This window comes from Carcharhinus amblyrhynchos, chromosome 25 (genome assembly GCF_965287045.1).
Source record: "Carcharhinus amblyrhynchos chromosome 25, sCarAmb.v2.hapA, whole genome shotgun sequence".
Classification (NCBI taxonomy): domain Eukaryota; kingdom Metazoa; phylum Chordata; class Chondrichthyes; order Carcharhiniformes; family Carcharhinidae; genus Carcharhinus; species Carcharhinus amblyrhynchos.
In genome coordinates this window covers 20,735,322-20,761,639 of record NC_137348.1, presented here as the reverse complement: position 1 = coordinate 20,761,639, position 26,318 = coordinate 20,735,322, and the positions used below count along the sequence as shown (strand labels likewise).

General features: G+C 41.3%; 1 protein-coding gene across 2 annotated transcripts in view; it reads right to left on the bottom strand.

Annotated features, from left to right (window-relative positions):
* LOC145358136 (nuclear receptor subfamily 6 group A member 1-like) overlaps positions 1-26,318 on the bottom strand; it is a 379,208-nt gene that overhangs the window by 83,392 nt on the left and 269,498 nt on the right. For both annotated transcript variants that reach the window (XM_080211815.1, XM_080211816.1), the window contains one exon: positions 17,600-17,830. In XM_080211815.1, the coding sequence (XP_080067941.1) occupies positions 17,600-17,830 (231 nt within the window). The remainder of the gene's footprint in view (positions 1-17,599; positions 17,831-26,318) is intronic.

The following is a 26,318-nucleotide window of genomic DNA, read 5'->3' as shown; positions in this document are numbered from 1 at the left end:
AGAACAAAAATGATACGCTTTATAGTCAGTGATAGTAGTTTTTGTTGATTAAGATACATTTTACTCATAATATCAACTAAAGGAAAATTAAGTGTTTAGATTTTCACCATAAGCAGGTGAAATTTCAATAATGTTAGCTTATTCATTTATTTTGATCTATTTCCACAGATATTGAAATATCTTTGCCATAATTTTTTTCTGGGATTTGTTTTTTGGTAATCACCACTAAAGCCATTTAGCAATACAGATTCCCAAGAAACAAATTCCAGATGAAGCTTCTAGATCTGCGTACTATACTGTTGCATTACCATCTAGTGGCAGGGATTGTTCATCGCCTTCCCATGCACTGAAGGAAATTCTGCCTCAGTGATCTTGAGCACTGAATTCAACTCTACAATTACACAGTTTAAGTTTGGCACAATTTGAATTACTTAGTTACAAAATGGCTGCTGCTACTTTATACAAATGCAGTAGTATTTTTAAAATGTACTCCTGCATATGTGCCAGTTGACTCTAAAAGGCACTGTATTAAAAGACATTCATATTGAAATACATAATACTTTTGTAATCTAGTCAAGAAGAGACAATTTGTGCATGATCTTTTAATAAGTATACATCCATTTACAATTTAATTAAAAAGTGTCCAATTCAAATGATCTGTTAATTTGAGATCACATTTCATCTGTTTAAAATTTAAATTTAATTCAAATTAGCTACAAAGTTAGGAGAAGGGGTATTAATCAAATATTGTATAATATTCTCCCATGGAATGCTTTACATTATTTCCCCAAAGCGAGGGATCAACATGCATCCTGTAGCTGACAATTTATTGGAACGTAGAGGATGTTTCCATGTTTCCTATTCATTTAAGGAAGAAGTCCAGTCAAAAGGGCCAATTACAGCACAAAAGGATTAGATCCCCTTAGCCCTGCAAGTTTATTTCTTTCAAGTGCCCATCCAATTTTGTTTGAAATTATTAACTGTTTCAATTTCCATATTATTGAAATTAGTTTTGGCTGCCGAAATTGAATATTTCAGAAGCCCTGAATATTCCTGACGATGCTCTTTTGTAAATGAAAACAGAAAGTGCTGGATGCTTCAGTAGGCCTTTCAAATGTCTGGAAATAATAATCAGTTCAAAATGAAGAAAACTGAAAATGCAAATAAGATCTCTTAATTGCTGATGAAAATGTGGCTTCAGTTGTTATTTTGTATTTCCAATTTTCTTTTATCCTTTAATGAACTATCTGTCCTCGATAGCCACGCATATTTCTATGACATTTACTAAGTATCTATCAAAAGCTCTTTATCAAATGATTTTTTTAAAAATTACTTGTGCAGCAAATAAATAGAAATATAGGCAACCATCACAATAAAAACAAAACGCCCAACAGATCAGTCAATATCTGTTGGGAGAACAGGTGAGTTCGCATGATCAAGTTGTACACCCAGAATGCAAGACATCAACATCCCAGGTTTCTGACAATTCAACTGAGAGCAAACATGATGGGCAAGGTCAGGGTAGAAAGGAATTCACATCAACGATGCTCAACAGGCCAATGGTGTAAGTTAATAATTTTCCCAATTGTTGGAGATGCTGTGGATGTAACTGGTACATGTTTGTCACCCATTGCTACTGAACGCCATGATAAGTTGATCATAAAAGGCTTTTAGACAATTTGTTCCACTTCATTCACATTAATACGATCAGGGCCAAAGCTAAAGTTTATGTCTACTAGCATCTGGTATCAAGTCACTGGAGACTGCACATCAAAGGACACGAAGGGAGCTGACACGATGGGCCCTTATTTCATTTCATGTGATATCTGAGGCTTAGTATCAAGTATGTTTGACAAAATTGACCAAAGATTGGGTCTTAGCAGCCAATCTGACGACTTTATTGAATGACAAAATGATTCATTTATTAGACTTATACAGTTCATGTCATGCATCTAGTGTTGGTCAGATAGGAACTGTTGTGTTTTTATAATGATATAAAGGCCCTAATCACTCACGTAGGATTGAGTAAACACACTGTGGGTCAATTTAATTAAGCTAAGCACATGAGAACATATATACGTAAATAGAAAGCATCAGATCTATGCTGTGTTCTGTTCACAGGCAAAAGTGAGACTGGAAGACTGGATCACATGACAGACTTCCCCTGTAATGATGCTGATGTCCCTTAAAGGCATATTGCAAACAGGAACTACAACTCATGCCTGTATTGAGCTTGATAGTGCCAGTTGAATCAGGTGTAAGCTCATACAAGTGATAAATATTGACAACCACCATGCCATACTTTGTACCTATGAAAACAAAATGTTACCTCTAAGCTGAGTTACAGTGAAGAGGTTGACAGTCCGATCCCTGGACTTAAGAATTATCTCTGTATTGGACAAGCGAAAACATCTATATTTTAGGGAACGAAGATACAGCGATAAAATGAGATGCTAAACTTTTGAAATAAACATTTCAAGTAAAGATCCAGAAATTTTTTAAAAACCTAACGTATCAATGTTAAATCAATGTTTTTGTCCTAGAATATCAATGATATGATCTGATTAGTTGTTTGATTCAGATTGTTCGATTGAAACACCATGTTTGCATGTGTGCTTGTTGACAGACAAATCTGTACCGTACTTGTTTGCCAAAGATTGTACTTAGCAGTTTGTTACAAATTTGACTTGCAACATAGTGTGTTAATTAAATATTGTATTATATTCTCCTATGGAATGTTTAGCAAGAAACCAAACCTGTAACATACTAAAATAATTAAGTTGCTCAGTTTGAAACAAGTCCTATCTTAGTTCCATTAAGACTTCTGAATAACACCACAATGCAGGCTGACTTTTACTTGAAGATATTTTAACATCATCTGTGTAGGTAAAATGGAATTCATGCTCCAATTCCATTGGAAAAAATGTTTAAAATACAAATATGAAAGTGTGCTTTACATATTTTATAAATATAGCAAGTAAAATTCCAGAGTCCTAGTCAGATAGTGAGAGCATCTAGACCAACAGTTTGCTAACAATGATCTCCAGCATTTCTTCATCAAGCCACCAGGTGGAATACTTCACTATGGAAAGCATGTTCCATTTTTGGAGTTGTTACATAAGAACATAAGAAATAGGAGCAGGAGTAGGCCATCCAGCCCCTCGAGCCTGCCCCGCCATTCAATAAGATCATGGCTGATCTGTCGTGGCTCAGTTCCACTTTCCCGCCCTCTCCCCATAACCCTTAATCCCCTCTCTTATCAAAAACCCATCAACCCGCTTCTTAAAAATATTTAGCGAGGCAGCCTCCACCACTTCAACGGGCAGAGAATTCCAGAGATTCACCACCCTTTGAGTGAAGAAGTTCCTCCTCAACTCCGTTCTAAACCGCCTCCCCTTTATCTTGAGGCTGTGCCCCCTAGTCCTACTGTCTTTTTTGAGCGGGAAGAGTCTCTCCACCTCTATCCTATCCATCCCATTCATCATCTTATACATCTCAATGAGATCTCCCCTCATTCTTCTAAACTCTAACGAGTACAAGCCTAGTTTATTCAGCCTCTCCTCATAGCTCAACCCCCTCAACTCCGGTATCAGCCTAGTAAACCTCCTCTGCACTCCCTCCAAGGCCAAAATATCCTTGCGCAGGTGCGGCGCCCAAAACTGCACACAGTACTCCAGCTGTGGCCTCACCAATGCCCTATACAGCTGCAGCAAGACCTCCCTACTTTTATATTCGATCCCCCTCGCTATAAAGGCCAGCATCCCATTCGCCTTCCTGACCACCTGCTGCACCTGCAAGCTGGGTTTTTGCGACTCATGCACAAGGACCCCGAGGTCCCTCTGCACCGTCACCTGCTGCAGTTTTTCGCCCCGTAAGTAACAGTCCTTCCTACCATTCTTCCTACCAAAGTGGACCACCTCACACTTGCCAACATTAAATTCCATTTGCCATTTCCTGGCCCATTTGCCCAGCCTATCTAGATCCTTCTGCAGACTCTCCACACCCTCCACACAATTTGCCTTTCCCCCAATCTTGGTGTCATCAGCAAATTTCGACACCATACACTCGGTTCCCTCCTCCAGATCATCTATATAAATGGTAAATAGCTGAGGCCCCAGCACCGACCCCTGGGGCACCCCACTAGTCACCAACCGCCAATCCGAATAGCACCCATTGACCCCCACTCTCTGCCTCCTATTTGATAACCAATCCTCTATCCACGCTAACACCCTACCCCCAACTCCATGTCCCCTGACCTTCTGCAATAACCTCTTGTGAGGTACCTTGTCAAGCGCCTTCTGAAAATCCAGAAAGACCACATCCACCGGCTCTCCTCTATCCACTGCCCTAGACACATCCTCATAGAACTCCAGTAAATTTGTCAGACACGACTTCCCTTTAATGAAACCATGTTGCGTCTGCCCTATCAAGCAATTCCCTTCAAGATGCCTCGCAATTTCCTCCTTAATGACGGATTCTAACATGTTACCTACCACAGACGTTAAACTAACCGGCCTATAATTCCCCGCCTTTTGCCTGGCACCCTTCTTAAACAACGGCGTAACATTAGCCGTTTTCCAATCTTCCGGCACTTCCCCGGAATCCAGCGACGTCTGGAAAATAACCACCAAGGCATCCACTATCACCTCCGCCATTTCATTCAGAACCCTCAGATGCATTCCATCCGGTCCTGGGGACTTGTCCACAATCAGCCCCTCCAGTCTGTCGAGCACCACCTCTCTAGTAACAGTGATGTCATTAAGACCCTCCAGTCCTACCACCTTTCCATCGCTAACACCTGGCAAATTATTCACGTCCTCCTCCGTGAAGACAGAAACAAAAAAGTTATTCAAGACCTCAGCCATATCCCCATCCCCTACCACTAGGTCCCCTTTCTCATCCTCTAAAGGACCAACGTTCACCCTAGCCAGCCTCTTACTTTTTATATATTTATAAAAACTCTTGCTATCCTTTTTTATATTAAGTGCTAGCCCAGCTTCATAGCTTCTCCTACCCTTCTTTATCAACTTCTTTGTCAATCTTTGTTGACATTTAAACCTCTCCCAATCCTCTTCTCGCCCACTACTCTTAGCTACTCTAAATTCCTCCGCTTTTAATTTAACACTTTCCTTCACCTCCTTCGTTATCCACGGCTTATTACCTCTCCTCCTATGGTCCTTTTTGACCATCGGAATAAATTTCTGCTGAGCACCAAGAAAGATCTCCTTAAAGATCCTCCACTGCTCCTCAGCAGACCTACCTTCCAACGCGCTCCCCCAGTCCACATTCGCAAATTCTTCTCTCATCCTATCATACTCCCCTCTATTCAAACAAAGGACGCATGTCCGGGAACCCACTTTGTCCTCCTCCATGTGCAACAGAAACTCCACCATACAATGATCACTCTCTCCAAGAGGATCCTTCACCGCAAGGTCCCTAATTCTACCCGCCTCATTACATAGCACCAGATCCAAGATAGCTCGCTCCCTCGTCGGCTCCAACACACACTGTTCAAGGAAATTATCCCGGCAGCATTCCAAGAACTCCTCCTCGAGCCCACCTAACTCCTCCTCGAGCCCACCTAGAACATAAGAACATAAGAAATAGGAGCAGGAGTAGGCCATCTAGCCCTTCCAGCATGCCCCATCATTCAATAAGATCATGGCTGATCTGTCGTGGCTCAGTTCCACATTCCCGCCCTCTCCCCATAACCCTTAATCCCCTCTTTTATCAAAAACCCATCAACCCGCGTCTTAAAAATATTTAGCGAGGCAGCCTCCACCACTTCAACGGGCAGAGAATTCCAGAGATTCACCACCCTTTGAGTGAAGAAGTTCCTCCTCAACTCCGTTCTAAACCGTCCCCCCTTTATCTTGAGGCTGTGCCCCCTAGTCCTACTATCCTTTCTGAGCAGGAAGAGTCTCTCCACCTCTATCCTATACATCCCATTCATCATCTTATATGTCTCAATGAGATCTCCCCTCATTCTTCTAAACTCTAACGAGTACAAGGCTAGCTTATTCAGCCTCTCCTCATAGCTCAACCCCCTCAACTCCGGCATCAGCCTAGTAAACCTCCTCTGCACTCCCTCCAAGGCCAAAATATCCTTGCATAAGTACGGCGCCCAAAACTGCACACAGTACTCCAGCTGCGGCCTCACCAATGCCCTATACAGCCGCAGCAAGACCTCCCTACTTTTATAATAAATTCCCCTTGCTATGAAGGCCAGCATCCCATTCGCCTTCCTGACCACCTGCTGCACCTGCAAGCTGGGTTTTTGTGACTCATGCACAAGGACCCCGAGGTCCCTCTGCACCGTCGCCTGCTGCAGTTTTTCGCCACGTAAGTAATAATCCTTCCTACCATTATTCCTACCAAAGTGGACCACCTCGCACTTGCCAACATTAAATTCCATTTGCCATTTCCTGGCCCATTCGCCCAGCCTATCTAGATCCTTCTGTAGACTCTCCACGCCCTCTGCACAATTTGCCTTTCCACCAATCTTGGTGTCATCAGCAAATTTCGACACCCTACACTCGGTTCCCTCCTCCAGATCATCTATATAAATGGTAAATAGCTGAGGCCCCAGCACCGACCCCTGGGGCACTCCACTAGTCACCATCCGCTAATCCGAATAGTACCCATTGACACCCACTCTCTGCCTCCTATTTGACAACCATTCCTCTATCCACGCTAACACCCTACCCCCAACTCCATGTCCCCTGACCTTCTGCAATAACCTCTTGTGAGGTACCTTGTCAAACGCCTTCTGAAAATCAAGAAAGACCACATCCACCGGCTCTCCTTTATCCACCGCCCTAGACACATCCTCATAGAACTCCAGTAAATTTGTCAGACACGACTTCCCTTTAACAAAACCGTGCTGCGTCTGCTCTATCAAGCAATTCCTCTCAAGATGCCTCGCTATTTGCTCCTTGATGACGGATTCTAACATTTTACCTACAACAGACATTGAACTAACCGGCCTATAATTCCCTGCCTTTTGCCTGGCACCCTTCTTAAACAACGGCGTAACATTAGCCGCTTTCCAATCTTCCGGCACTTCCCCGGAATCCAGCGACGTCTGGAAAATAACCACCAAGGCATCCACTATCACCTCCGCCATTTCATTCAGAACCCTCGGATGCATTCCATCCGGTCCTGGGGACTTGTCCGCAATCAGCCCCCTCCAGTCTGTCGAGCACCCCCTCTCTAGTAACAGTAATGTCATTAAGACCCTCCAGTCCTACCACCTTTCCATCTCTAACACCCGGCAAATTATTCACGTCCTCCTCCGTGAAGACAGAAACAAAAAAGTTATTCAGGACCTCAGCCATATCCCCAGCCCCTACCACTAAGTCCCCCTTCTCATCCTCTAAGGGACCAACGTTCACCCTAGCCAGCCTCTTCCTTTTTATATATTTATAAAAACTCTTGCTATCCTTTTTTATATTAAGCGCTAGCCCAGCTTCATAGTTTCTCCTACCCTTCTTTATCAACTTCTTTGTCAATCTTTGTTGACATTTAAACCTCTCCCAATCCTCTTCTTGCCCACTGCTCTTAGCTACTCTAAACGCCTCCGCTTTTAATTTAACACTTTCCTTCACCTCCTTTGTTATCCACGGCTTATTACCTCTCCTCCTACTGTCCTTTTTGACCATCGGAATAAATTTCTGCTGAGCACCAAGAAAGATCTCCTTAAAGATCCTCCACTGCTCCTCAGCAGACCTACCTTCCAACGCTCTCCCCCAGTCCACATTTGCCAATTCTTCTCTCATCCTACCGTACTCCCCTCTGTTCAAACAAAGGACGCATGTCCGGGAACCCACTTTGTCCTCCTCCATCTGCACCAGAAACTCCACCATACAATGATCACTCTCCCCAAGAGGATCCTTCACCGCAAGGTCCCTAATTCTACCCGCCTCATTACATAGCACCAGATCCAAGATAGCTCGCTCCCTCGTCGGCTGCAACACACACTGTTCCAGGAAACTATCCCGGCAGCATTCATAAGAACATAAGAACATAAGAAATAGGAGCAGGAGTAGGCCATCTGGCCCTTCGAGCCTGCCCCGCCATTCAATAAGATCATGGCTAATCTGTCGTGGCTCAGTTCCACTTTCCGGCCCTCTCCCCATAACCCTTAATCCCCTCTCTTATCAAAAACCCATCAACCCGCTTCTTGACAATATTTAGCGAGGCAGCCTCCACCACTTCAACGGGTAGAGAATTCCAGAGATTCACCACCCTTTGAGTGAAGAAGTTCCTCCTCAACTCCGTTCTAAAACGCCCCCCCTTTATCTTGAGGCTGTGCCCCCTAGTCCTACTGTCTTTTTTGAGCGGGAAGAGTCTCTCCACCTCTATCCTATCCATCCCATTCATCATCTTATACGTCTCAATGAGATCTCCCCTCATTCTTCTAAACTCCAACGAGTACAAGCCTAGTTTATTCAGCCTCTCCTCATAGCTCAACCCCCTCAACATTCCAAGAACTCCTCCTCGAGCCCACCGCGTCCAACATGGGTCGACCAATCTATATGTAGATTGAAATCCCCCATAACTACGGCTGTCCCATTCCTGCATGCCGCACTTATTTGCGCGTTAACAGCCCGCCCCACCTCCAGGTCATTATTCGGGGGCCTATAGACGACACCCACCAGCATCTTCCTCCCTTTGCTGTTCCTAATCTCTACCCACAACGATTCCGCTTTCTGCTCCTTGGCTCCAATATCATCCCTTGCTACCACCCTGATGCTATCCTTAATCAGCAGAGCTACGCGCCCCCCTTTTCCCTCCTGCCTATCCTTCCTAAACACTTGATACTCCTGGACATTCAGCTCCCAATCCCTGTCACCTTGCAGTTAGGAAATAGAGATAGTTAAGTAAGTTGCATTTATGTGTGTTAGGAATAAGCTATGTAAGTTTAATGTATATTTTTGCATTTGTGTTAAAAAGGGAGGGACTTAGGTTTTGGTTTCAGATTAAACAGTTGCATATAAATCTGTGGGGTTTTTTAATGTACCTGCATTTTAATGGGGTTTTATGAACCTTGAAGTGGAGAGCTGTATTATCAAAGGGGATCAGTAGCTTAGGGAAGTTAAAACAAAGGGAAAACAAAGCTGCTAAAAGCCCACAGTCTGCCTGATGTTCTACAAAGAACAAAGAAAATTATAGCACAGGAACAGGCCCTTTGGCCCTCGAAGCCAGCACCGACCATGCTGCCTGGCTTAACTAAAACCCTCTACCCTTCCGGGGACCATATCCCTCTATTCCTATCTCATTCATGTACTTGTCAATACGCCCCTTAAAAGTCACGACCACATCCATTTCTACTACTTCCCCCGGCAACGAGTTCCAGGCACCCACCACTCTGTGTAAAAAATCTGCCTTGTACATCTCTTTTAAAACTTGCCCCTCGCACTTTAAACCTATGCCCCCTTGTAATTGACTCTTACACCCTGGGAAAAAGCTTCTGACTATCCACTCTGTCCATGCCTCTCATAATCTTGTAGACTTCTACCAGGACTCCCCTCAACCTCCGTCGCTCCACTGAGAACAAACCAAATTTCTCCAACCTCTCCTCATAGGTAATGCTCTCCATTCCAGGCAACATCCTATAAATCTTTTCTGTACGCTCTCCAAAGCCTCCACATCCTTCTGGTAGTGTGGCAATCAGAATCGAACACTATATTCCAAGTAAGGCCTAAGGTTCTATAAAGCTGCAACATGACTTGTCTATTTTTAAACTTAATACCACGGCCATGAAAGCAGGCATGCCGTATGCCTTCTTGATTACCTTGACCACTTGCATTGCCACTTTCAGTGACCTCCCCTCCCCTCCTGAGTATCTGTATACTCAGATACCTTTGCCTATCAATACTCTTCAGGGTTCTGACATTTATTGTATATTTCCTATCTTTATTAAACCTTCCAAAATGCATTACCTCACATTTGTCCTGATTAAACTCCATCTGTCATCTCTCCGCCGTGATCTCCAACTGATCTATATCCTGCCGTATCTTCTGATGGTCCTCATTGCTATCTGCAAATCCACCAACCTTTGTGTCATCTACAAATTTACTAATCTACCCAGTTACACTTTCCTCCAAATCATTTATATAATGATAAACAGCAAAGATCCCAGCACTGATCCCCGAGGAACACCACTTGTCAACCCTCCATTCAGAAACACACCCTTCCACTGCTACCCTGTGTCTTCTTTGACCGAGCCAGTTTTGTATCCAATTTGCCAGCTCACCTCTGATCCCATGCGACTTCACCTTCTGCACCAGTCTGCCATGAGGGACCTTATCAAAAGCTTTACTGAAGTCCATGTAGACAACATCCACTGTCCTACCCTCATCAATCATCTTCGTCACTTCCTCAAAATACTCGATCAAGTTCGTGAGACACGTCCTCCCCTTCCCGAAAATCATGTTGCCTCTCACTAATACGTCCACTTATTTCCAAGTGGGAATAAATCCTGTCTCGAAAAATCCTCTCCAATAATTTCCCTACCACTGACGCAAGGCACACCGGCCTGTAATTACCTGGATCATTCCTGTTACCTTTCTTAAACAAAGGAACAACATTGGCTTTTCTCCAATCCTCTGGAACCTCCCTATAGTTGGTGAGGATACAAAGATTTCTCTCAAGGCCCCAGCAATTTCCTCTCTTGTCTCTCAGTATTCTGGGGTATATCCCATCAGGCCCTGAAGACTCATCTATCCTGATGTTTCTCAAGAACCCCAATACCTCCTCTTTTTTGATCCCAACATGACATACTATCTAAACATTGTTTCCCAGACTCATCATCCACCAAATCCTTCTCTTTGGTGAATACTGACGCAAAGTACTCATTTAATACCTCGTCCACTTCCTCTGGCTCCACACATAGATTCCCTCGCTTGTCTTTCAGTGGGCCAACCCTCTCCCTGGCCACCCTCTTGCCCTTTATATATGTGTAAAAAGCTTTGGGATTTTCCTTAATTCCTGCTGGCCAATGCTTTTTCATGACCCCTTTTAGCTCTTTTTATTCTTTGCTCAAGTTTCTTTCCACTTTCCTTGTATTCCACACTTGCTTCATGTGTTCCCAGCCTCCTAGCTTTGACAGATGCTTCCCTTTTCTCTTTGACTAGGCTCACAATATCTCTCGTTATCCAAGGTTCCCAAAACTTGCCATACTTATCCTTTATCATTACAGGAACATGTCGGTCCTGTATCCCTATCAAGTTATACTTGAAAGCCTCCCACATGCCAGATGTTGATTTGCCCTCTGATGCTTCTTCTCGTGACTATTTGCATTGCTGCCTTTCTTCAAAAACCTTCTCTCTAGCATAGTGGGCCTTCGTCCTAACAAAATCATAACTCTACCCCTGATGCCACTTCTAGTCTTGAAGTCATTAACATATTGTTGATGTGTTTCCCACAAAGAGTCAGAATGGTGCCATCTCCCTGGCCTTCGTTACTGATGGCTCATGATAAGGATTTCAACCACTTGGGAACAAAAAGGCTTAACTCCCAGGATTCAGATTAGCAGACAACCAGATGCAAAGACAGCTGTAGCTCTTATGTACTATGGCTGTACTTGCCAGTGCCTTCAAAACGCAGATGGGTTCTTGAGGGTCTTCCTCTAACATCTTCCAGGATTGGCGTGCAATGTTGTCCTGAGCGGCCAGCACTTAATTCTTCACCACCTCAAGTTCAAAGATTAATAAACAGGGTGCTGCGATATTGCTTCATTCCATTACTTCTCTACAGACTTGGCTTCCTGCCTCTACACTGATTATGCCAAGTACCACATTTTGCTATCCAAACAACCTGTGCAAAAACTGTAATATATATGAACAACTTCTTTAAACAGGAGCAAAATTTTTCAAAATATTGATAGTCGTATTCCCCTAAATATTCCCATCATTCCTCAATGTTCCAATTCCACGAACCCTTTTCTCTCCAAAGCAAGCTCACAACAATGAGAATGAGAATGTACCATTGTGCTGTTAAGCTATTATTTCACAATCCAAATCAAGCTTCCAACGAAGCCTGCTTAAGGATTGATTTTTGAAAGAAACTAGACTGAATTTTCCAGCCTCCCTATGGCAGGATTGCCCCAGGGTGGAGCCAGTAAGCCAATGAAATCTCTGTTCACATCCAGAAGATCTCCCCTGGTGTGAGGAGCTGGATAATTCTGGCCATAATCTCATCACGTTGTGAGGATTCTTAAATGTGTCCCATCTTAATTCTGTCATCTGAATGTGCTTGACTGCTGCTCATCTGTTTATGTCGCGCCCAGATGGTGCAATTTCTTAGGTACAGAAGGCCCAGAACTTCAGTTTCTCAAAGAAACATATCCTGGAGGTATCCCAAAAGCTGTGCTACTCCTTCAATTCCCTACCTTGCCCTCGATCACCGTAACCCTCACTCACTTTACACATTGACTTCTCCACGTCTTCTCAAAGTGGCAGGGACCTTTAAGCTTTTAAATGCACCTGGTTTATGGCAGCTAGTGCCAGAAGTTCAGAGATCAAGGTAACTGTTTTCATCTCGCTTTCTATGCAAACTATGAAACTGACAGATGCAGCACACAATGTATAATGTTAGCCTCATGTGGAACATAACAACTTTAAATAAAAGGAATCATGCAAATAAACTGCCATGAAATTTGCCCATGTCCAAACCAAATTGAAATTGTTTAATAAATAAACTTGTTTTTCTGACTTAAATACAAAATTGGTGCATGAAGATCATGAGCTTTGAATTAGTGTTGAACAACTGCCATGTTTTTATGTAGCCTTGTTTCAAAAGGAAACAAATACATCTCAAATAAATAATAGGTACCTTGCTTCTCAAAATCATCAGCAGCAAGAACACTGGCAATCACCCTTCCTAAAACACAAAGCTGTCATATTTCATTGACCATATCTGGCTGAATATTTTACACTAAGTTTATTCCTGCTTATTGCATCTGACAATAAAACAAACTACTATTAATGATACTAGCAATCATTTTAGTCTCCAGCAGTAATAAATTTGAACATCTTGCAAACCTTAGACAACTGCATCTTGCAGGTCACTGATGCCCTCTTTGCCAAAGCTGGAGAGTACATTCATTTCACAACAGATGCAGCTTCACAGAGGGTTAAGACATTGGGTTTCACCAGGTGGCCTAGGTGTAGTCCCTCATCAATTACTCCCAGTGACTACTCAGTCAGATTCATCAAAAAGGCTTCTGCACTCTCAACATTCAGCTGGTCTCTGACTAGAACATTCACATGCTTTCCTGGCAGTTGCCATGATTTGCTCATCATCTGGCAATCCAAACTGCCTCAGATCTTCACTCCTGGCCTCAAAGTGTGTGGTTGGATCCTAGGGAACAAGAAATACCTCATGAAGCAGTAGTTAATCACCCTTCTGCAGAATTTCCAGACAGAGGTGATACACCAATAACACCTATTCAGTAGAACAAGCTTCTAAAGATGTGCTTCCAGTTGCTGAACTGATTGGATGGTGGCTCTCCACTAACATCCTGCAAGGGTCTCTACTATTGTACAGTGGTCTGCTGTGCTCTGCCTAACACAGCATGTGCGTTGAAGATGGCAAGGCTCTGGAAGGAGATACCTCATTGGGGAGGAGCAGGAGGTGAAAAAGGAGGAAATGAAGACAGAGACAAATGATGCTGAACAAAGGGGTGCCCCTGGTGCACATCAAGATGACTAGAGTGAGGCTTTGAAGACTTATGAGAAGGTCATGAACATTTCAACTGAGCCCTTTTGGCTCAGATTGAAAGCAATGGCATGGAAAGGAATTTAAGTTAAGTGTATTTACACTTGCACGGAAAATGCAGCCTAAAACATCCAACCACTTACCACCAATGAGGGAAACACATCTGCCCAGAGACTTTGCCCTCACCATGGAGGATCCATTACCTCTCTTACCACTTCATACCACTTTTTCTGTCATGGCAGTAATAAGAGGACGCCTGATTTAAAGTGTCATCATTTTTACTGCAAAGACAGGAAGACAGAGAGACAGGAAGAACACGTTACAGTGCTTCGCATGATTTTGTGGCCTCCTGCTGTCATCCTCCAGAAAAAGGACCACACACCTCCCTCACGCCCTCCAACATTAGATCCAGGTGGGCAATCTTCCACTGGTGCAAGGCCTATATATCCCGCCAGCGACATTGTGCGTTCCTCTGGACTGTAGAAGGCTTTGACACAAACAGCAGATCTCTCCCATAGGACAACCAGCAGTCTACCTGATGGTTGTTGTAGGGAGTCCAAATCAGTCCCCATTTCATCAGAACCTCTTATTCTTTCCTAAACATCCCACTTGGTTCTAAACAGACAGGGAACCTCTTTCCATTCCAGTTAAGGTTTCCCATCACCCTATGAAAATTGGGACTTTAATCAGCTTTTCATTGGAGGCAATTCCTGATCTGTAAACAACCCAGTTCCTGTTTCCCATTTCTGTGGTGAAACTCTCCCTAGAGGTAACAATGTGGAATGCCTCCCAAATATGTAAAGTATCACAAAGCAAAAGAAGACTTGCTAGAAAGATGTTTCAGCACAGAGATGGTCTTCCTCCACGTGCTGTTATGGTACTAGCCTACTAACCATATTTACCAGCTGTAGCTTATCTAGTTGGCAACACAGGAATTGATTCCATAGCATGGTGCTTGTTGTAAACCTGCTTCAAAGATACGTACAGCCAGCACACTCGGGATATTGATAAGCCAATAATAACAAAACCTACAGTTCCTTGCCTCAAGATTTATTTTATTGGCACTTTTTGTGCCTGAAACAATATCTGGGAAAGCTGAAATATACAATTGAGATTGATTAAAAATAATGAATGAGTAATGAAAGGCAAATCAGTGCTGTTGCTTTATTGCCAAAGGTGGAGCAATAAGTAAGCCAGAAGGACATGTGGGTTTAAAAATACAATTCATTCAAGAGCTTCAGGATTTTCCCACAACAAAATTAAGTATCCTTACTATGGCTCACTACTTGCTTCACACAACATGAATGGTCACTGGACAAAATACAGCAGTAGATCTTCCATTATCCACAGAACTACAGCCCAGTGAGAGAAAGAAACTTTGGAATATACATATAGTTGCAAAGATCAAAAACAATTGAACATGAACAAAGAACAATTAATGACTCTTGAACAGACCAGAGCTAATCAAACATCAAATCTCAAATGAGTGCTAGAATTTCACCTCCGTGTGGTGTCAGTACTGAGTGGTGCTGCTCTAACAAACTGAATGGGAGACTGATTGTTCACCAAGACTGCCCAGGTTCTCCTCTTTCTCTGTAGTACCATAACAGTTCTTCTGTCAGATGCTGGGCCCCTCACTGTACCTCCTCCGTGTGAATCATTTGCTTATCAATCTCTGGCTTGCATGATGATTTTGTTTGATCTCCGTTGTATATGAGTGATCACTCCCAATGAGTCACTTGAGACCAAAGCTCTAAGTTTAAACCAGCCCATTCTTCTTGCAATTCACAATAACCTTATCATGCTCCAGTTTGGGAAACTCTGCCTTAAGATATACATAAATAACAATTCCAATATTTGTTAGATGGAATGCTAATATCACAATAGGGATCTGGAATTTTAAAACTAAATCCAGTCCTCCTTTCCCTGTAACAAAGAACTGACAAGTTAATCTCCTGATAGTTAGAGGCATAACTCTACCATCAGCTGTACAAAAGCGTTATTTTTAATAACTTTTCAGATGGAATTTGCAAGTGAGAACTTCCACAATACTAGTATATGAACAATAACAAGGTCATTCCAGATTCAAATTTATTAAAATAGGCAAGAAGCAACTTTATATAATAATTCTTCAACAACCTCATAATAGGCACAGCAAAGAAATATTTTTCGATATCAGGTTTATAAAACAGCATTATGATACACACCTTATGTAACATTCATCACTCGCTGTCTTCCAGTGATATTATTAGCATTCAAAGAACAAAGGAAATTATAGCACAGGAACAGGCCCTTAGGCCCTCCCAAGCCTGCCTGCACTAACCATGCTGCCGATTGAACTAAAACCCGTTACTCGTCCGGGAATCATATCCCTCCATTCCCATCCTATTCATGTATTGTCAAGACGCCCCTTAAAACTCACTGTCATATCTGCTTTCACTACCTTCCCTAGCAGTGATTTCCAGGCACTGACCAGCCTCTGGGTAAAAAACTTGCCTCATACATGTCCTTTAAATCTTGCCCCTTGCACCTTAAACCTAAGCCCCTTAGTAATTGGCTCTTCATCCCTGAGAAAAAGTTTCTGACTATCCACTCTGTCCATGCCCCTCATAATCTTGTAGACTTCCAATAGACTTCCCACAATCCCCGTCGTTCCAGTGAGAAAATAGTCAATTTTTCTAAACACCCTCCAAACTGATAGAATGTCCTTCAGAAGCCTAAAATGAACTGTATAACCAAACTTACTTCATGTAATCGTATCACTGATAATGGACATCTAAAAAAGAACATCACAACTCACATTGCTCCAATAATGGAAAGATCAATTATCTATTTTGTGGTCATTAGTTGAGAATCATTATGCTCCACCTTTCAAACAGCATTCCTTATTGCAGATTTTATAAAGAGCAACATCTCCATCTCTTAAAATGCCTCCAAATTTAACTGCCAAAAGTAACATTTATCACAGACACATTTGTGAAACCTAGGATACCATGCAAAAGAAATGAATTGAAGTCAACTTTAATCATACCCCATTGTAATAATAACCTGAATGGAAATGCCATTACAATCAACTTCAAAAGAGAAACAAAGGAACATCTGGGAATTTATTTTCACTTTTAACAGATCCTGACAATCATGGTTATGCTCTAGGATGCCATCCACAGCGATGGTTACCATGGTTTAGCTGGTCTTCTATCTTGCCGATCCTTTATGGCACTATCATTTTTCAGGGTTATTGACTACACTCTGATCATGTTTCCTTATCAGATTTTCTGTTTCAATTGCTTTTTAATGAATTATCTGAACTGCATTGAAGTTCATTTTTAAATGTCACATATTTGATGAAAACTAGAGTGAAATTGAATCATTACAAAACAAATATCATTCCATGCTATCTCAATTATATCAGATATATCAAATCATAAAATTCTAATGTCCTTTACTCCAATATTCTTTTAAGGTCAATTTTAAACTTAACCACTAAAATCTCTCCATTATTGAGAAAATGCTCATTCTATTTGTGTTGTAAATTCAATGTTAATCTTCAGGGGAATAAAATCACAAAAAAGTAATTTTAGAAATTGTCATGCATGAGACTGTCCTACAACCATAGCTCCAGTCACCTTCAATTTTAAAGTTTTTAAACGTAAAAAAACTTTAACTTTAAACTTTAATTTTAATCTTTAAAACTGAAGATGACTAGAGTTATGTTGTAGGACTGTTTACTTAATGTCACAAGTAGGCTTATATTAACGCTGCAATGACATTACTGTGAGAATCCAAGGGATTTCAGGTCAATTCTATCAAAATAAGATAATTATTTTGATTAGTGCATGAAGTTCACTGATATCAAAGATAGTGAAAACTTACGTACCTTTACGGTTCATGCCCATTTGGAGACACTTAAGGAGCCGGCAATATTGACATCTATTTCGTTGCTTACGTGACATGACACAATTCTTGTCTCGACTGCATCTGTAAACACGCTTGTTGCAAATACTACGTTTGAAAAAGCCTTTGCATCCCTCACATGAAATAATACCATAGTGCAGACCTGTAGCTCTGTCTCCACAGATAAGGCAGGTTCGCTGATCAGTGCGATCATCTAGCAGGGAAAGAAAAATACAACTTAAATAAATTTGCAGAGACAAAGATGCGAGATTTTTACAAAATTCTATTTAACTGGACTTTTAAAATAAATATTTTAGCACCAGGTAGAGCAGCAAAGAGATTTGGGGATACAAAAGCTCAAATCACTAAAAGTTATGATACAGGTCAATAAGGCCATAACAAAGTAAGCAACGTACTAGGGTTTATTTCTTGAGGGTTGGGGTTGAAAAGCAGATAAATTAAACTTGTATCAAACCTTGGTTCGACCACATTTGTATCACAGTTACTATATTCTAAAAAGATTTAGTGCCTGCAAAAAGGATTCACAGGGTTGATATCGGAACTATGAATTATATCTGTCAGGGAAGGACAAACAAGGTGAATTTCTTTTCTCTTGAAGCAAGAAGGCTGAGGGGTGACCTGATAGAGATCTTTAAAATTGGGACGTTTTGCTAACGTACTGAGAGAGAGTGTGTTTCACATTTGAGAGAGCACAAAATACAGGTTAACAATATAAGATAGTCATCAAGAAACCAAAAAGGAAATTCAGGAGAAATCTTTTAACCCAGACAGTGGTGAGAATGTGAAACTCCCTACCCAAAGAAGTAATTGAGAAGAAAAATGTGGATGTATTTAAGAGTGGCATAATGGCAATGTTAATGCACTTGTAATCCAGAGATCTGAGCTGTTCTGGGGACACAAATTCAAATCCCATACAAGTTGAGAGAATTTGAATTCAATTAATAAATCTGGAATTCAATGTCTCAGTAATGATGACCATGAAACTACTGGAAGATTGTCGTAAAAACCCATCAGGTTTACTAATGTCCTTTAAGGAAGGAAATCTGGTGTCTATACAAGGTCTGTCCTACATATGACTCTAGACCTCACAATGTGGATTCTTAAATGCACTCTGACTTGGCATAGCAAGCAACTGAGTTGCATCAAACCACTATAGAAAAGTCAAAAAGGTTTGCAACCAAATGGGCCATTTGGTTTCGATCTAGGTAAAGGAAATAACAAAGGCACACCTAGACCAGCCAACCCTGAAGAGACCCCTTTACTAAAATTCAGAGCTAGGGCCAGAATTGGAAGTCAAGCAACAGCTTGATCTAGTCATCAAATCAAATCTGTAGCCAATATCCCAGACGCCTCCATCACCATTCCTAGGTATATCCTGCCCCACCATCAGGACAAATTTCACCAGAAGTGGCTGCAAAATGGGATACAGTCAGGAGGGATTTTCCTCCAAGTTTCAACATTACGAACAAGGAATTTCCCTATGAGCAAGGAGTTTCCTGTTAATTACCACCTAGCCTTCTCCCTCAGCTGATGAATCAATACTCTTCCACACTGGATACCAGTTGAAAGAAGCTCTGAGGGTAACAGGACTCAGGAAGTATCATGGACGGAGAACTTTAATGTTCATTATCAAAAATGAAATGGCAACTGGTGAAGTTACAACCAATATCCACTTACATGCCAAAAGGAAAAACAGCCCAAGGTTTACAGAACCAAGTGATCCCATGACTAACAGATCAAAGCTCTGCTGTTAGGCCACATCTAATCAGGAATGCTTGTGGACAATTAAATAACTAACAGGTGGAGGCAGTTCCATAAATATCCCCATCCTCACTGATAATGGAGCCCAGCACGCTGGTGCAAAAGACAAGACTGAAGTATTTGGACCTGTTTCCAGCCAGAAGTGCTGTGTGGATGATAATTCTGACCTCTTACTGGGGCCCTCAGCATCACACTGCCAGTCTTTAGCCAATTAAAGTCACTCAATAGGACATCAAGAAATAGAAATGCCCAGGGCATAGAATAGTGCAGAAACTATGGGCGCTGACAACATTCCAACAATACTGTTATGGTTCAGGCCAGAAACTCCAAAGTGTTATATGAAGCCTGCCTGGATCATAAGTTATGCATCTTGAATTTGGCTAGGATAAGCATGAGATGTTTCACTTCAGGTATAATTCAAGTGACCTACTAGGGAGCTTTTATCAAACAAACTTCATATAAGTATAAAGTTAACATGTAAAAATAAGAAAATTAGCAAGAACCTTTATCAGCTACAAACAAGAAACAAACAATTGTGATAATGTATAACCTTAAAGATATCTGCAATGTTCCAAACAACCCAATCTCATAGACAAATAAACCCTTTTCACAGGTTTAACACAGCACAGACTAATGCTCATGTAATACTGGAAATTGAGTCCTTTGACTGGAGCATTGAAAATCAGTCTTGATAGGCTCAGAACAGGTTCCCAGAATATCAGGGATTTTAAGCAAACTACCAACAGCAGATCCTTTCCTCCAGAATCCTTGTTTTAAGATCACCAAAAGAATTGAAGAATTTCCAAAAGAACAGAGGCTTCTGTTGAGCTTGTTATCCTTGTTTAAAACCCAACAATGACATCACCTAAGGCTGTGAGCATGAATTTAAAACTCAAATGTACACCAACATCACAGTAATATTAATGACTTGTTCTTGAGAACAAGCCATGTTCCTAACCAAAAATACAACACTACCATCTATCAAAGTGGCAGGCTGTAGGACAAATCCAAACAATAATTAGTCATCAGTCTACACTCAATCATCAGCAAATTGATGGAGGCATTATCAACAGATTTTTCAAACATTATTCACACAGTAATAATCTTTTCACCAATGCTCAGTTTGGATTCCACCAAGGATACTTGGCATGATTGTCACTGACATCAATGCAGCATTTGACCGAGTGTTTCATCAAGGAACCCTAGCAAAACTGGAGTCAACAGGAATCAGAAGGCAAACGATCCAATGGTTAGAGTCATATCCGCACAAAGGAAGATGGCTGTGGTTGTTGAAAGCCAATGACCTCAGTCCCAGGACATCACTGCAGAAGTTCCTCAGCATAGAGTCTCAGTCCCAACCATCTTCAGCTGCTTCATCAATGACCATATTCCTGCCACCGCCCCCTCCTCCTCCTCCCACCCTTTATAAGATCAGGGCTGGGGATGTTCATTGATGATTGCACTATGACCAGTACATGACTCTTCAGGTACTGAAGCAGTTTGTACTTGCTTCCATCAAGATCTGCGCAATCTTGGGTTGATTAGTGGCAAGCAAAATTCATGCCCCACAAGTGTCAGGCAATGACCTCCTCCAGCAAGGGAGTACCTAAACATCTCTCCTTGACATCCAAAGGCATTACAATCATCGAATCATCCACCATCAACATTCTGGAAGTAGCTATTGACAGGAAACTTAACTGGAACCACTTATAAGTACCATGGCTACAAAAGCAGGTCAGAGACTGGGAATTCTGCAGTGAATAACTCACCTTCTGATTTCCTAAACCTTGTCTACTATCAAGTACAAGTCAGAAGTATGGTGGAATATTTTTCTCTTGCCTGGATGAGTGCAGCACCAACAACGCACCAACTTTGATGCACTCCAGGATAAAGCAGCCTGCTTGATCAACACCCTGTTCACTACTTTAAACATCCGCTCCCACCACCACTGACACACAGCACTGCAGCAACTTATTAAGCCTCCTTTGGTAGCATTTTCCAAACAACCTCTAATACATAGATGTCAAGAGAGACAAATGCACACAAACACTGCTATCTGCAAGTACCCCTCCAGGCCATGCACCATCCTGATTATTATTGATGTTTCTTCACTGTTGCTGGGTTCAAAATCTTGGAATTCCCTTCCTAACATCATTGTGGATGAACCTACACCAGTTAGACTGTAGTGGTTCAAGGCAGTGACTTACCACACATTTAAGGGCAATGATTGGTAAGCAACAAAATGCTAGTCTTGCCAACAATGCTGATATCCCATGAAAATAACTTTAAAATAAGCATATGTAGAAAAAGGGAATAGAGGAAATGCTGGGAGAGTTCATTGAAGAAAGATGTGAGGAGGCTCAAGTGGAGCATAAAACCCAACATGGTCTGATTGTGCCTAATAGCCTGCTTCTGTGTTGTTCTGAGTAATTCTATGTAATAATTAGTCTCCAAAAAACATAAAATGCGAAATTGATACTATTTAAAATAATCAAGTTGGATAATAAAATGATGATTAATACACAATAATTAAATTGGGCTATTTTTGCTAAGACACATGTTGCCAGGGCTAATGTAGTTAAGCAAATATAATAATTATACTCTTGCTCCTAATTTGAACCAGTCACTTCCAATTTGTGCTTTTAGTCACTAATAGATGGAAGTTTCCATTGTACTGTAGTCTGTGGACCTTGCCCACCACCACAAAATAAACATGGCAAGTATAGAGCCTGTGATTTTCCCCAATGCCTACGAATTTAATATTTTCTTTCAGCCATCAAGGTTTTTCACCACTACTGAACATGTATTTGTATCCATCATTAAGGTAGAAACACGAAAAGTATTCCAAGAATAATAGAAAATCAAGGTGAAAATGAGGGAGAACTTGTTTTACCATGAGAGAAAAAGTACTGGAGAAATTAATGAAACTGAAGGCAGACAAGTCCTGTGATCCTATATCCTAGGGTCTTAAAGCAAGTGGCTGTAGAGATTGTGGATGCATTTGTTGGAATCTTCAAAAATTCCATAGGTTCCGGGAAGGTTCCAGCAGATTGGAAACCTGCAAATTTAATGCTCTTATTCAAGAAACGAGAAAAGTAGAAAGGAAGAAACTACAGACCAGTAAGTATAACACCTATCATTACAAAAATGCTGGAATCAATATTTAAGGAATAGCAGAAACTTAGAAAATTTAGCGTAGCCTTAGAAAACCATAATATGATTAGACATGTCAAAAGGGAAATTGTGTTTGATAAATTCATTGGAACTTTTTTGATGATGCAAGTAATAATGTAGATCGAGGGGAACCAATAGACGATGTGCACCTGGACTTCCAAAAGAATTCACTAAGGTGTCACATGAAAGGTTGGTTAATAGGCAAGATAAAGGCTTATGGAGTTTATGGGGTAATACATTGGCATGGATGGAAAATTGGTTAATAAACAGGAAACAGAGTAGGCCTAAACAAAATATTCACAAGTTGATAGGTAGTGACTAATGGACAGCTGCAAGGATCACGTATCTAAATCTGATAATACAAAGCTCGGTAGAAATATAAGTTGTGGGGGCAACACAAGGAGGCTGCAAAGAGATATAGACTGGCTAAGAGAGTGAACAACAGGATGGCAGATGGAATATAATGTGAAGTGTAGGGTTAATCACTTTGGTTGTAAGTAGAAAGGCTATATTAAAAGTTTAATTTCCTTTACCCTGGTTACTTATATTTAACAAGATAAAACAATGGTTCTAATATTGATCCTTGGAAGAACCCCTGCATTCCTTTTCTCCAGGTGGACAAACATTAATTGACCAATACTTTCTGCCTCTATTCCCTCAGCCAGTTATGCAACAAAGTTATCATCACAGGGTCAACTTTACAGCCATTTTCTCCCCTATTGACATATCTGAAGGTGGGGGAAAAATGTAAAATACAATTGGTGCCAGCCTATCTTCCTGTCCTGTCAGACTGACCAGCAGCTCTCCAGGGCGAGACTGAGACAGATTGCAGCGACCGGTTGCAGACAGGACAGGCAGTGAGCCACAGGGCAGGGAACAGGAAAGGCAGTAAACTGGACTAAGCATAAAGAGTCAACATATTTCTTTTATATCTTAAAATGAGTTTGCTTTTAAAAAGGTTAGCTTATTTATTAATATATTAATTTCAATTTACAGTGCATAGCATTTTAATATTTTCTTCTATGAGAAAGGTTCTACAGATCTTAACTATTGATTATAATGGGAAAATCTGATTAGCTTAATGTTGTTTCATTCAAAGCTTTACTTTACAAAAAATATAATGTTAAGCAATGATTCACTGCATGCTTCTATGTTCTGATTAAGTGTTCCTTATCAAATACCAATGGGACGTATACATACAGGTAATGGATTCCATACCTCTGCAGCTTCAGGGACTGGATATATAGTAGATATGGGGATTTTCTGGGTTTTAGGTCCTGGATTGGGGGAGAATAAGGTGGAGGAGAATAATTTCCACTGGACCCAGCTAGGAAAGGAAGGGACGAGGGGTGGATCAAGCCGGCTTCTGCAGTTAACCCTGGACCCAAAGAGCAGGGAATCATGTGCCGTGACCCAGACATGACAAAAGTTCCCAGGGCAGGACAAGGTTTTTGGGTCCTTCTGGATTTTAGCATGCCAGATAAGGGATCTGGGACCTGTATGCAACAGCAACTCTGTTACTTCATTGTTACTGCATTGTTCAGTTACTTTAATAACTTCAGCTTGTCAAAGCACAATTTGCCTTTTACAAAACTGTGTTGGCTGTCCCTTTCAAGTCTATGCTTCTCTATATGAGAATTAATTTTGTCTTTGATAATGGATGCTGGTAGTTTTCCCATCACTGACTTTAAACGATTGGCCTGTCATCACCACGCCACTGCTGCTTAGGATTGTATCATTTATGAACAACAGCATAGCATTGCTAGTTAAAGTTTTTAAAAGTTTATTTATTAACCACAAGTAAGGCTTACATTAACACTGCAATGAAGTTACTGTGAAATTCCCTTAGTTGTCACACTCAGTGCCTGTTTGGGTCAATGCATCTAGCCAGCACGTCTTTCAGAATGTGGGAGGAAACCGGAGGACCTGGAGGAAACCCACGCAGACACGGGGAGAATGTGCAAATTTCACACAGTGACACAAGCTGGGAATCGAACTCGGGTCCCTGGTACTGTGAGGCAGCAGTGCTAACCACTGTGCTAGTGTGCCGTCCCATATAGCCTTCTTGCATACCCTCTGCGCCAATGCCATGGTCAACTACCAAACTCTCTCCCCGAACATGTCAAAAGGTGAGAAATTTTTATCTGAACTATAATCAGGAAAATTAATTGTATTCTTATATTTGGTTATTACCTTAATATCAGCTACAAAACTGCAGTGTGAACTTGAATATGTTTCCTTGAAGAATAATTACATTCTTTTGTAATTTTGTAAATAAGAGAACTATTGCAAACAAACTTTTAATTTTGTACAAGGGAGTGAGACTATATGGAAACCAAGCAAAGTCTTGCATTTATATACTACCTTATACAACCTCAGGAATTCCCATATAACTTTAGAACCAATTAAATATCTTTGAAGTGTAGTCGCTGTTGTAATGCAGAAAATGCAACAGCCAACTGGCAGGTGACAACTGTGTAAATTAGAAGTTTTTGCCTTTGATGGATTGTGCAGGTTAATTTTACATCTATCCCTACATTCCAGCAACACACATTCCAGACTCTAAAGCACAAAATGGCAATTAAAGAGCTCTATCCAGAGTACCATGACCACAAGATGGAGTTCTTCCCCCATTGGAATCACTAAAATATGATGCAACACAAAACTGACTACAACTCTAAAGCATGTTTTTGCAATATACATATCTGCACTTCTTTTGTAAGTTTGTAAATATTTGTGCCTTGGAATAAGGTTGTTCATGTGTTAGCGTTTGAATAACCTAATTTCTTCAAATTAGGATATTCAAATGTTACATGAAATGAACAACCTTAGATCAAATACTATTGTATGTTGTTTTAAATAAACTAACTCAACTGTATGTTTATGATGTGTTATATGAAAGTGCAGGTCATCGCTTTACAGAAATTCTTAGTTTTCTTTTAAACTGAGAAACAGTGGTAAACAACAACAAATTGCAATCATATAGCATCTTTAATATAGTAAAACCATAACATCCTTACAGTATAGGAGGCCATCATTTGGCCCATCAAGCTTGTACTGACAACAGTCCCACCCATGCTCCAACCCTGTAACCCCAAGTAATTATCCTGTTAATCTCCCTAACACGAAGTGGCAATTTAGCATACCCAATTAACCTAACCTGCACGAGTGGGAGAAAACCTGAGCATCCAGAGGAAACCCACACAGACACAGGGGGAATTTGCGAAGTCCACACAGTCACCCGAGGCCGGAATTAAACCCAGATTCCTGGTGCTCTGAGGCAACAGTGCTAACCACTGTGCCATCATGCCACCCAAAGCACTCTACTGTAGCATTATCAGATAAAACCTGACTCCAAGTCCTAGAAGGGGATATGAGGACAAGTGAACAAAAGCTTGGTCAAAGAGGTAACTATGTTAGGATAGAATGCATTTAAGGGGCCTGGGCAAGAGAGCATTAAGAGTAGGAGCTAACATAAACACGAATGAGAACTTTATTAGTAGATAAGTTCAAGCAGGAGAGGGACAATCTCCTGGAAAGGAACTATAAAAGGAGGTGAATGTAGCCCAATCCATCACGCAAACTAGCCTCCTATCCATTGACTCTGTCTACACTTGCACTGCCTTGATAAAGCAGTCAGCGTAATTAAGGGCCCCACACACCCCAGACATTCTCTCTTCCACCTTCTTCCGTTAAGAAAAAGGTATAAAAGTCTGAGGTCACTTGCCAACTATCTCAAGAACAGC